Source organism: Cotesia glomerata, linkage group LG3 (genome assembly GCF_020080835.1).
Source record: "Cotesia glomerata isolate CgM1 linkage group LG3, MPM_Cglom_v2.3, whole genome shotgun sequence".
In the NCBI taxonomy this organism is placed as follows: Eukaryota; Metazoa; Arthropoda; class Insecta; order Hymenoptera; family Braconidae; genus Cotesia; species Cotesia glomerata.
The window spans coordinates 19,676,630-19,688,897 of record NC_058160.1 but is presented as its reverse complement, the minus strand read 5'-3'; the positions used below and the strand labels follow the sequence as shown (position 1 = coordinate 19,688,897).

Genomic DNA, 12,268 nt, shown 5'->3' with positions numbered 1-12,268 from the left:
TTAGCAATGTAAATAACTTTGAACTATATTTTATCTGTAAGAACAGTGTTTTATTTATTTATTTATTGAAAAATTTGACTGTACAATCTAAATTCTAATTTACAAGTAAGAAATGTTATTAATCAAAAAGTGGTTTATTCATTTTACCTAAACTTGCAAACTATAAATAATTATACTGATTAATGTTAAAGATTGATTATCTTTAAAATTGCATCGAATACCTGAAAATGGTCCATAAGAATTTCTTAATTTTATAAATATTAAAACTTTTGAAGTATGATCGTTTATTAATATCAAATATATTAATGAAAAATTGGTAATATTTATCAATTGATAAAAGTTTGTATTCAGTTGTCTTATCATTATGATTCATTTCATAATTTTTCAGTTAGTATAGATATTACGTTTTAGATGCTGTTTGAGATTTTTGTCATGGTTGTTTTTGACGTTGATGTAATGACCCGTAAAAGTTCATATGACTCATGAATAATAATTAAATATATTATAACTCGTGGAAATTTTTGAAGTGGATAAAAAAAACCGGTGGTAAAACCCAATACAAAAAAAAAGATTAACTGAAAATAGAAAAAAAAAAACAACATTCAGGAAGTCATAAAGTCTCAGATGAAGTGAAAATTTTCTTATAAGCCAAATACTTTTTAAGACTTGTCAGAACGTTTAAATTATTGTACTAAATAATTCGAAAAGCTGATTAGCCATTTTCTTCAAAAGATTGCAATGAATATCAAAAACTAGATTAAAATTGGTTCGTTAATGAGATATAGTTGAGAACAAATTCTTAAAACAATGTTTGTTAAAAATTATTATTAAATTTTTAGTTAGATCGATTCTCAGAATTTCACTACAATTTTTGTTCTAAAAATTGCGTTGAATGCTTCAAACTGGGTTAAAATCGAATAACTCGTTCAAAAAATTTCTAACGAATTGTTTTTTTTTTTTTTTTCAAATTTATTTTTATATTCAAGATTTTTATTTTTGAGCTCAAAGATTTTTTGTTTATATCAAAATTATGAATAGGATTAAAATTATTCAGTTTTGAATTCGTAAAAAAAAAAAATTGAGCTTGCTGCTAGATTTTGTCGGTATTTTTTAATTGTTAACAAATTATTATGATATATACTCGTTTTTGTTATTGATATATGGGCTTTTGGGACTGTTTCAACTATATAAATAAAAGAATGAATAAAATTTACATACTTAATAGTAAGTATATGTATGTTGGAGAGCAAAATAGCAAGAATTTTTAAAAATAGCCTATGTACTTAATTTTTTTAGATCATTACTTAATCAGAATAAAATAAATCAACAATATTTATCATAATTAAATTTATAAAAAACAAAATCAAAATTTTTTATAACATAAGTTATGATTACACACAGCTTCTTCAACAATTTTTGCGGGATGTGCTTTTCAAGAAACCTTTTATTACAATCTTTAATTACCTTGACTTATACGTATGTATGTGTTTGTATGTATCTATGTAATGGAATCTTTCAGCGTGATTTTTATCGATTCTAAGACGTCTAATTAATTTGAAAATTTGTACTCGTATTATGAATTTATGACAAAACAATAAGTTGATAACTTTATTCTAATCAGGATCAGAATAAAAAAAAATAAGTAATTTAACAGACTAATAAGCATGCACAATTCATAAAATGACCGGGAATATTGTTCTTTGTTCAATTAATTAAAGAATTATAATTCAACGCTTTTGGTTTTTAATTACATTAAAAAATTTGAAAATAAATAATATTTTAAAAAACTAAAAATTTTGACCGATTTTCGGTAAATTTAAAATATATAATAAAATGATTAACAAAAAAAAAATTTATTTTATTGTATAGCAAGCGTGGAGTGTTTTTCAAGATATTTTTGTAGTATAAATATATTTTACAAATATCTGATAAGATTAACAAATATCAAACATTCTACACTTCTTTTACAATAAAAAGAATTTTTTTTGTTAAACACTCAATTCCTCTTATTTTGAACTTATTGCAATATTCAAAATAATTTTTTACTTTTTGGTTTGGTTTGCTATGGAAACGTGTTTTTTAGTTTTTTAAACTATTATTCATTGTGTAGAAATAAATAAGTTACAATATATATATATATATATATATATATATATATATATATATATATATATATATATATATATATTTTAGTAGCATAAATAGTTAATAAAAAAAAACTACAAAATTATTAATCATTTTGAATTATTAATCTCTAATTGACATTTCGCAACTGTAATTTTTTCTGCTATTATATAATGTCCTTGAAACATTCAATAGAAAATTTAATCGACGCTGCATCCAAATCGTATAGTATAGTGTTTTTAAAAAATAAAGATATGAAGTGACCTCTCAACTCTTTGTATTCCTTATCGCAACTAACTTGTCAGAGAGAGCTGAGAAACTATATAACGATTTAATTAGTACAGTAAACGTTCATCAGTTGCAGTGATATTACTTACTCGAAATCTTGACTTCCTGAACGAACATCAACAATGGCACGCTGGTGTATATTTTTACTTATTGCTAGTATTTTCATCATATCTCTTACTCAGGTAAGTAAAATTTCTTATAGAACAAACTTGTAATATTCCACAAAAAAACTTTTGCATTATAAAACAATTATTTTAGTCTGTACCAATACAAGAAGAGGCTGGTAGTGTAAACAAAATTGAAGATTCAATTAAGAAAGCTTTGGAAACAATTAGCAAAGGTTTTGAAGACATGATAAAAGATCCTAAAGTCAATGAGTTGATCAAAGACGGTCAAAAAATGATGGAGGAGGCTGCTGAAAAAATCAAAACTGAAGCTTCCAAACTTCTTCCTAAAACAGATGGAGCTGCTCGCTAAAAATAGTTCAAATAGAAAGAATAGTTTTTAAAAAATGTTATTAAATTGTTTTCAGATGTGATCAGTAGTAATAGTTTTAATAAATATTGTTGCCATCATTAATAGATTTTTTTTCATTTCAAATATAAAAAAATGTCTACTTATAAGTTATAATATAATATAATAATTTAACATCTAATAAAATTCTATTTTGTAGCCAAAATTGATACATTTATTATATTTTTAATTATAAAATCTATTTAATAATTTGAATCTGAGAGTCATTATATAGATTTCAGATGATACACTTTCAATCATTTTAATATTTTAATATAAGTAATGTTGGGAAAATTTTTCTGGGAGAAATTTTTCTTAAGCGAGCGCGACTTGGAAATTCCAGAAATTAATGTTAGTTTTTTATCCTTTTTAAAAACCAATGTAAATAGATACATTTCCAAATAATAATAAATAAAAGGCCATTCGGCAGCCGAAATGGAAGTAGATTTCATGATGAATAATAAAAATACTACTAGGGTTGCATACGAAAAAAAAAAAAAAATAAATTTCTGTCTAATTAAACAACAATGACGTCAAAAAGAATGCAAAAGTAAAATTTCATTATATCTGTCTGAGAAAGTAGATGATTTTTGGCCTAGACTGATAATGAGGTACACAAATTAAAGCTTATTTAATAAGCTTTCAGATACCATTTATAGAATTTTGATAAGATATCGCGTTCAATTGTAATTGCACCAAAATATGGTAAAAGTAAAAATTTTTGCGATTTTTGAAAATTTTTGAATTGCTATTATTCCTAAACTATTTAATTTGGAGAAATAAATAAGTACACAAATTGAAGCTTATTAAATAAGCTTTCAAATGCAATTTACAGAAATCCGATAGGATGTCGCGTTCCATTGTTATTGCACGGAAATAAGGTAAAAGTGAAAATTTTTTGCGATTTTTGAAAATTTTTGAATTGCTCTCACTTCTAAACTAATCGACAGATTTGGCTCATCTTAGAACTTAACCTCGGAAATCGCCCTAAGAATAAGTATGTTACGTTTTATTGAGATCCGTATAGAATTACGAGAGTTAGAGAAGAGACAATGCCGATTATATCGTGTATATATATATATATATATATATATATATATATATATATATATATATATATATATATATATATATATATATATATATATATATATATAAATACATACATATATAAACTTTTGAACCATATGCATTTTCTGAATCCGCTTGACGAGCTGAGTCGAAATATAGCAAAATTTTTCAAAAGTTCCGTCATGAGGACCAATGCAATAGTTAGATTTCTATGAAATCTACTAAATATGATACACTGATGTGAGTTATAAATTATGTCACTCAACTACATATCATTTGATAGCAGTAAAAATAATAAATACAACGTATTCAAACATGAAATATGAAATCTACACAAAGAAATATATATTATATTATTTGATCTACGGAACTTAATTTTTTTTATTTAAATAAACAAAAATTAAGATTGAGTGTAGATTATATTAAAATTTTTATTTTAGAGCTTCAAAAAAAATTTTAAGAACATACTTTTCTTATTAATATTCTTATTAATATTTAAGCATTGATAAAAATGTGTATTTAAAAAAACGAAAAATAAAAATAAGATGTCTAGATTAAAATCAATCAATAATTAAACAATATATGTAAATAATAACATTTCAGTAAATTAATATTAATGTAACAAAATTCAATGTTTTTATCTTGACCGATTCGACCTCAGTAGCGATTTCAACATATAATAATTATGTATCTTTATCGGTTCTGTGTAATGATTATGATGGGATTAACTTCTATTCCGAGAAGTTTTGTTTTTTTTTTTTTAATTAAGTTGTGCGTTTTATTACACGGGTGTTATTCGTGCTACAGTTTTTACTATTTTAATTTTATTAGTATACTATTTATAAATAAAAGCAGAAAAACAATCGATTTAACCATATTTACACGAAGAAAAAGAAAAAAATATTGTTTAGACAAGGATTCTTGACTTAAAAATTTAATGAAATTAATCATTTAATTTATTAATATTTGCCTCCTTCATAATAGGCAAACTAACAAATATTTTTATTTGAAGCGGATAAAAATTATTTTAATCAATTCAGACAAGAAAATATATTATCGAAAGCTATCAAGAATATATGTTTTTGTGGCAAATAAATTTTCTTAATAGAATTACTTAATTTTTGTTTTTTCAGTTTACATAGCAAATGATCTAAATATTTATTATTAATATTAATCAAAGACGGCCTTTCGGCCCAGATCTCGAACTTGGTTTTACAATACGAAGAAATGTGTACATTCGCAGACAAGTATTATCTCGTTATGACCTTCTACACCTACCCCTTCTCTTCCACTCGCCTGTTCCGCATTCTCCTTGTTCGAAAGTAACGCAAATTATTATTTTTCAGTTAGAAAAATGGAATCAAATTTTTTATTCGCCAAAAATGACAGATTCTTATCTTCAATAAGAATTAAATTGTTAAATTTTTTTAATAATTTTAACTTAATTGTAACTTGTTTTGTACATACTATTATCTTCCTGAGAGAGAAGTGATATATTTAGTAAGTGAAAATCTCAACAAAGCCGATCATATTTCTTCTCAGTATCTTTGAAAGATTTTTCATCTCCTTCTTTCAAAGAAAAAAATCTCAATATCACTACAGTATAATTTTATCGGCAACAATCAGTCATCACATTAATTATTAGTTTATGAATCTATTCATTTAACGCTTAGTTATTTAATTTTATCATAAAATAGAAAAATGAAAAATGTTTGACTTATTTTATCTCAAATGGATCCGTCTTGATGTAAATACATTTTATAAATGCAAAAATGTTATACATTCATGGTATTCTACATTTTTTTTTATTTTAGTTTATTAATGCATGTTAAATAATAAAAACGTTGTAAATACATCGTATTATCTCATAAATTTTATGCCAGAATAATAATATGAACACTAAAATTATATACGGCCAATTTAAGATTGATACAATAATAAAAAAATCAACTTTATTTAAGAGGAAAAAATCTTAAACCAAGAAAATCATTTTGAAAAACAACTTTGTCTTAACTCAAGCAGAAAAGTTCTGAAGCCGAGGAAAATATACTTAATCCAAAAAAACATCTTATTTCAAAAGAAAGAAATTATGCAAAATAGTTTTTTTTCTTGAATCAAGTTAATTTTTGCATCAGTGTAGTCTGTCAAGACGGCGACAAATCGTTGATCTAACTCTTCTCTATTATAATTCGACTTCATATTATCTAAGCCAGAGCTAAGATCTTGTAAATTGTTAAGCTCAATTAAGTATCCTAAAAGTTACATAAACCGTTAATCGAAAAATAGAATAATGGAATATTTGGTCAATGGCCATTGCACTGACATTAATTTTTCTGGAGACACTCCATCAACTTTTCTATTTGGAATATAATATATCCAACATCGATGAAATATTGCATGTATATAAACCAACCAATAATTTTCAGTGTATTATAATGAAATTTTTCTAACTAAAATTTTTAGTTGTAAATTTATATTCATAGTTATAATATTTAATTTATAGAGCCGATAGACGTTAAATCAATAAGTAAATAAATTTTAATGATCACAGAAACTTTGGAAAGTTCTGCGAAAACTAAGTATAAAGTAAGAATGGATAATAACTAGAACTTTGCCCTCTTTATTACTGATAAGAAATGACTATATAAGAATCCAAATGTATAACATTGCATCAGTCTTAATTCTTGAGAAATCCGTGAAGTGTTGTAATTAATTTTTCGACAGTAAAAAAATAAATAACAAAATAAAAAAATGAAGTCCATCTGTGGAATAATAATAGCAGCTTTAGTGACTAGTTCGTATAGCATGCCTGCTGGTGAGGTAGCAACTCAGCCTCCTCAATTATCCGATCTTATAACTCAAGCTCAAGCTAGTATCAATAATTTCGGCGAAGAGCTTCAAAAAAAACTTAATCTTCCGGATCAAGAGACTGTAGCCAAAACAATTCAATCTCAAACTACGAACTTTGTTAATAATGTTCAGGATTATGTTAAAAAAGTATCTGAAGATGTAAGTATTTGAATAATGTAAATATTTATTAAATAAATATGAAAACAATTGTATATGAAAATATTAATTTTTTAAATACTTTGATTTTTTTGGCAATACGGAAGATTAAAACCAAGAATCCTGAGCTAGAGAAAGTTTGGGACGATATCAAGGAAAAATTCAACAAAGTCGCTGATGATATTAATGCACAAATTCCAAATGCTCAAGACCAAGCAAAGCAACTCCAGGAAAAATTAACTGAAGGGTTCAAGACTCTCGTTGACGAATCAGGCAAAGCTTCGAAAGCAATTAGCAAAGATTCTGAAAAAATTCAAGAAGATGTAGCAAAAATCACTAAGCAAGCCGTCGAACTTGTTCTTGAAACAACTAAAAACTTTGAAACCAAGTTACGGGAATTGGCTGTAACTGAAGCTCCAAAATAAGAGTAACATCTATTAAAATTAATAATTATGCAAACATGATATATTAATGACTGTAAATTTTATTTTCAATTTTTTTAATTGTATTTAAGTCAGGAACTTATTAAAATGTCGACTATTCAGTTAAAAAAAAAAAAAATTTATAATGTTCGGCTCCATATTTAATTTGCTTTTTACATAATAAATACATTCCAGTCCAGTCTAATTAGGTCAATGTAATTTTCAAAGCCCTATCTGCCGTAATATTATTTATTAAGTTATCCATATAGATACCACAAGTGTGCAGAATCTTACGTGGACAGGTAAGATTCTTATATAATAGGATGCGTCTGTTGTTCCAAGAGCAGCATTCGCGATATTATATCCCAGTTTTACTCAAGTATCGACACAATTACCTATACTTTAGTTTGAAAAATTGCCCCCAGTAAGGCCTCAACCCTCTAAAGCTAGGTTTTATGCCGGCCATGGATTCTTTAACACTTGCAGCTAGCATGACAAATTAAGCAGAATCACTCTTATTTTGGCTAATAATTGACTCATTTTTCAAAGCGTCAAGTTTTATTTTTCGAGCCTAAATTACCACTAAATTATTAACCAAAAAATAAGCCATTCTGCTTATTTGGCCATGTTAGCGACAATAATCTCGCCATACTAACTTTACAGATATGATTCGATTTTTTATATCATTTAAAGGCCGCGAGGTTTGATTGTAGATGTCCCTTTTTCTCTGTTGAGGAATCTACACATTTCTTCTCTATTTTTAGGTCACTCCGATCCACCATCGAGGGATACATCCGGTCAGCACTCAACTTTAGATCCCGCAATTGTTTAAAGAATTAGGAAAAACTAGGAAATAATCAAATCTCATATTATTTTTCAGTTTTTGAATCTATCTATTGAACATAGTTGAATAAAATAGTCTTAAATTTTTTTTTATAGGATAGAATCTCGATCTTTTAATATTATAAGTTTAAACCGAATAATTAATAATTAAGTATAAATTCGTTACTAAAAAAATTATAAAATGAAATAATAATTAGAACAATAGCATTGTTTCACAAAATACAATTGGTAAATATTATTTTTTAGCAACCATTCATTTTTTATCAATAATTTTCTACATTTTTCAAAAGTTGTTATTTTTGAGATACTTATATACGAGATTGTGTTAAAAAACCATTGAATATTGTAAACTAGATAATCTCAAAACCATAATTTTCGATTTGAATACATTCTTTAAGTGTAAAAAATTTTCTATCTACATGATATTTCTGCTTCCAACACAATTTAATCTGAAACTACAAACTTTGTTAATAATGTCCAGGATTATATTAATAAAGTACCTTAAAATGTAAATTAAAATAAAATATGAACTGATTAAATAAATATCGAAAAATTTTTTTATTAAAATATCAATTTCTTAAATACTTTGTTTTTATTTTCACTGTTAACTGTTTAGAGATAAAAAAAAAACAAGAATCATGAGCTCGAAGAAATTTGGGACGATATCAAGGGAAAATTAACCAGTCACTGATAACATTGATGCACAAATTCTAAACGCCCAAGATCACGAAAATCAATTCAAGGAAAAGTTAACTCAATGGTTCCATACTCTCATCGAAAAATCAGAGCTTTAAAAGCTTAAAAGCTTTGAAAGCAATTACAAATCATTCTGCAAAAATTCAAGAAGATATAAAAAGAATCAGTAAAGAAGCCATGGAACTAGTTCTTGAAACAACTAAAAATTTTGAAACCAAGTTAAGACGTAAATTGACAGAAACTGAAGCCTCAAAATAAAGGTAACGTTTATTTACAATTAATATATTTTATATTAATTTATATTTTCTGCAATAGTACATATATTGATTTTTGTTATGTTGTGTCTTATGTTTTTTTTTGTACTCACGTCATCTTTTTGAAATTTTAATAATTTAGTAATAGGAAAAGAATAAATTTGTTTCATATCTAAATTATTTTTTATAAAATAAATGCATTCCAACTCATTACAATAAGGTCAATGTAATTTAATTGTTTAATCTTATTTTAGATTATCAAATAACTACATTTCAGTAAATTATCATGAGGTCAGTGTAATTCAAATCTTTTTGTTAATTCTTTCGTTTTTTTGTCAGCATATTTTTCAGTAAAATGTAAGACTTCAGCAGTTAATGTATTTTAGATGTATTTTATTGTCATTCTGTGAAAATATACTTAAAACATTGCATGCTCTTGGGTGTTAGAATTTTTACCCTAAAATAAAATAAATAAAAATAATTTTTCATTGAAAACGTACTAAGTTATTGTAATAACCATAATTTAATATTGTGCATTCTTTAACTTATTTTGTATTGGATATAATCTTCATTTTACATTTATAGAAATGGAAATTACTTCCTGGAAAACAAGCGTGATTCTGTCAGCAATGTTTATGGTAAGTTTTTTTATAAACGGAAACTGATAATATTATTTATCTTACTGATTAAACTTTAAATTATCTTTTTCAACATAGTTTGTTTATTGTTTTTGTGAATGCATGAGTATTTGATTATTTAAAATTCTTATATTTAAGGTTGATAAATGACATTTAGATTTAAACATTTTGATTCCGATAAAATATATGCATAATAAAGATTATTATGTTATAATTATCTGTTTGTTTTTACAGATTTTAATCACTGCAACAGCGGAAAAATTTACTAAAGATCACAAACAAACTTTAGATAAAGTGGTTAAAATGTTATCTGCTAAACCACATTTTCAAAGTTACGAGAATTTCGAAGAAAGAACAGAAAGAATTAACAAGGAATTGGATCAGGCAATGAATATTATTAATGTCGTTAAAGAGATTGATCGTTTTGTAACAAATAAGATCAAAATGATCGTAAAACAGCTCAATGCGATCTATGACATTCACTATTCTGATCGTTCGCAATCATCTTTCAACGTTTATGAGCAATGATCACTATTTGAGCAAGTGACTGATTAAACTATAAAAATATTTATTCTTAAGTGATTTTTAATTTATATAAATTTACTTAAAAATTGGAAAAAAAAATTAATAGTATTACCCTGATTAAAAAAAAGTATTGAGACAAAGAAAAAAGTATTTGATTGACTAGAAAACTAATACTTTTCAATACTAGTATAGAAGCTTCTTTCTTTGTCTCAATATTTTTTTTTAATCAGGGTAATCACAGCTTCAAATATTTATCATGATTTCAAAATGTACAATTATGCATAATTAACGACTATTGTTTTAGGTTGAATAAAAATAATTTATTTTATTAATATTAAATGAACACGGAAAAAAGAAAAATAAAAAAATTATATTATATAATGTAACGTGGCGCTCCGTGATGAAAACTGGAAAAATTACAGTTTCAGAATGTAATTATTATAGATTTTATAAGAATTACATTGTAGAATGTAATATTTACATTGAAAGCTCTGGAAATTAACATTCAAAGTTTGAATTTAGAAAAATGTTATTTCAAACTGTAATTTTTCTAGTTTTTAATACGACGGGACACTTATTACTATTTATAATGTAATTTTTCGAGTTTTCTTTTTTCCGTGAATAAATTTATATTTTTTTTTTTAAGCCCAATTATTTTTTTTTTTTATTTAGCTCAAATAATAATAATATTTTTTTAATAATACATTATTTTACGCATGTGCAAAAGTGCTATTGAAAAGTGACTTTTCGAGATAATATGAATGAGCCGATATATTTTACCATTTGATATTATTATTATTTATTAATAATATTTAAGTTCAGAAATAATTTGAAATTAATTTTTTTATTATTTTCACGCCTAAATTATTGTACTTAACACTAAGGGCCAGTTTTTCAAAATGTGTTTGTTGCTAAAACAGAGTTTTATTCCTATATCAACATAAGAGAAACAAAAAAAATATAGTTTTAAGAAAATTTTATTTTTTAAAAACTATCGTTTGAAAAACAGGCTCTAAATATAAATCATAAAAATCTACTTAATAGATAAGTAGTGCTGAATAAATAGGCATATATGAATAGAAAATTTTAATAATTTTAAGACTGTAGAGATTGTATACAGTGTGTAAACTGTTACAGTATAGTTTCCATGTTTAAGGCGATTCACATGGAAGAAAACTCGTTTGGTAAAGTCGATAATTTGTCAAAATAAATATTTTATGAAAAAATTATATTCAATTAAAAACAGAACTTTGTTTATACAAAATACATTGATAATATAATTTGTATTGGTATTTGTAATTAAATCTTTCTTCTAAAAAGCGTATAGAAGAATAAATTATGATTTTAATTTCCGTTTTATTTGTAGATCAAGTAGTGTAAAATTCAAATAAAAGTTAAAATTTTGTTATTTTTGTTGTAATGATTGTTAAATTGTTTAATTATTAAAAATGTAACTTAAAAAGTGAAATGATTGAAGATACAGTTAAGATACAGCTAATACTTTTCGACCTCAATGGCTTTCGATTAAAAAATTTTAAAGTTATGATATAAACAACAAAATTTTTAAGATTAGTTTGTTCATAGTTTTGTGTTAAATGAAAAATACAAAATGATACATATGTATAGGCTATTTTATATTTTATAATTCACAAATTCATATTTTTTTTGATAAATTTTTACTATAAAAAAAAATAATAACCAATCCTGCATCACAATTTATTAATTTGAATTTTCTTACTTGTTATTAAGATATAAACAATGATTGCTTAGGATTGAGGCTTTGTCAATTTATTAAAAATCTAAAAATCAACATACTAAAATTTTTTTTAAAAGCTTATAAAAAGTAAGGTAAAAGCCCCAATAGATGATCACGTACCAGTATATGATC

General features: G+C 24.7%; 2 protein-coding genes across 7 annotated transcripts; both read left to right on the top strand.

Annotated features, from left to right (window-relative positions):
- The first annotated feature begins 6,663 nt into the window (after nt 1-6,663).
- On the top strand, nt 6,664-8,360 carry LOC123261069. Of its 2 annotated transcripts, XM_044722545.1 has the most exons (3): nt 6,664-7,005; nt 7,110-7,429; nt 8,189-8,360. In XM_044722545.1, exons 1-2 carry the CDS (start codon nt 6,748-6,750, stop codon nt 7,425-7,427), a joined length of 576 nt encoding a protein of 191 aa, XP_044578480.1. In that variant the 5' UTR covers nt 6,664-6,747; the 3' UTR covers nt 7,428-7,429; nt 8,189-8,360. The 2 variants fall into 2 exon arrangements, with proteins under 2 accessions (XP_044578480.1, XP_044578479.1); XM_044722544.1 differs by lacking the exon at nt 8,189-8,360 and having other exon boundaries at nt 7,110-7,629.
- Nucleotides 8,361-8,489: 129 nt separating this feature from the next.
- Nucleotides 8,490-10,484, top strand: LOC123260542. Of its 5 annotated transcripts, XM_044721688.1 has the most exons (4): nt 8,884-9,223; nt 9,472-9,508; nt 9,803-9,855; nt 10,090-10,483. In XM_044721688.1, exons 3-4 carry the CDS (start codon nt 9,805-9,807, stop codon nt 10,381-10,383), a joined length of 345 nt encoding a protein of 114 aa, XP_044577623.1. In that variant the 5' UTR covers nt 8,884-9,223; nt 9,472-9,508; nt 9,803-9,804; the 3' UTR covers nt 10,384-10,483. The 5 variants fall into 5 exon arrangements, with proteins under 5 accessions (XP_044577622.1, XP_044577623.1, XP_044577625.1 ...); XM_044721687.1 differs by lacking the exon at nt 9,472-9,508 and having other exon boundaries at nt 8,490-9,223; XM_044721690.1 differs by lacking the exons at nt 8,884-9,223; nt 9,472-9,508 and adding an exon at nt 9,587-9,605 and having other exon boundaries at nt 10,090-10,484.
- Nucleotides 10,485-12,268: the final 1,784 nt, after the last annotated feature.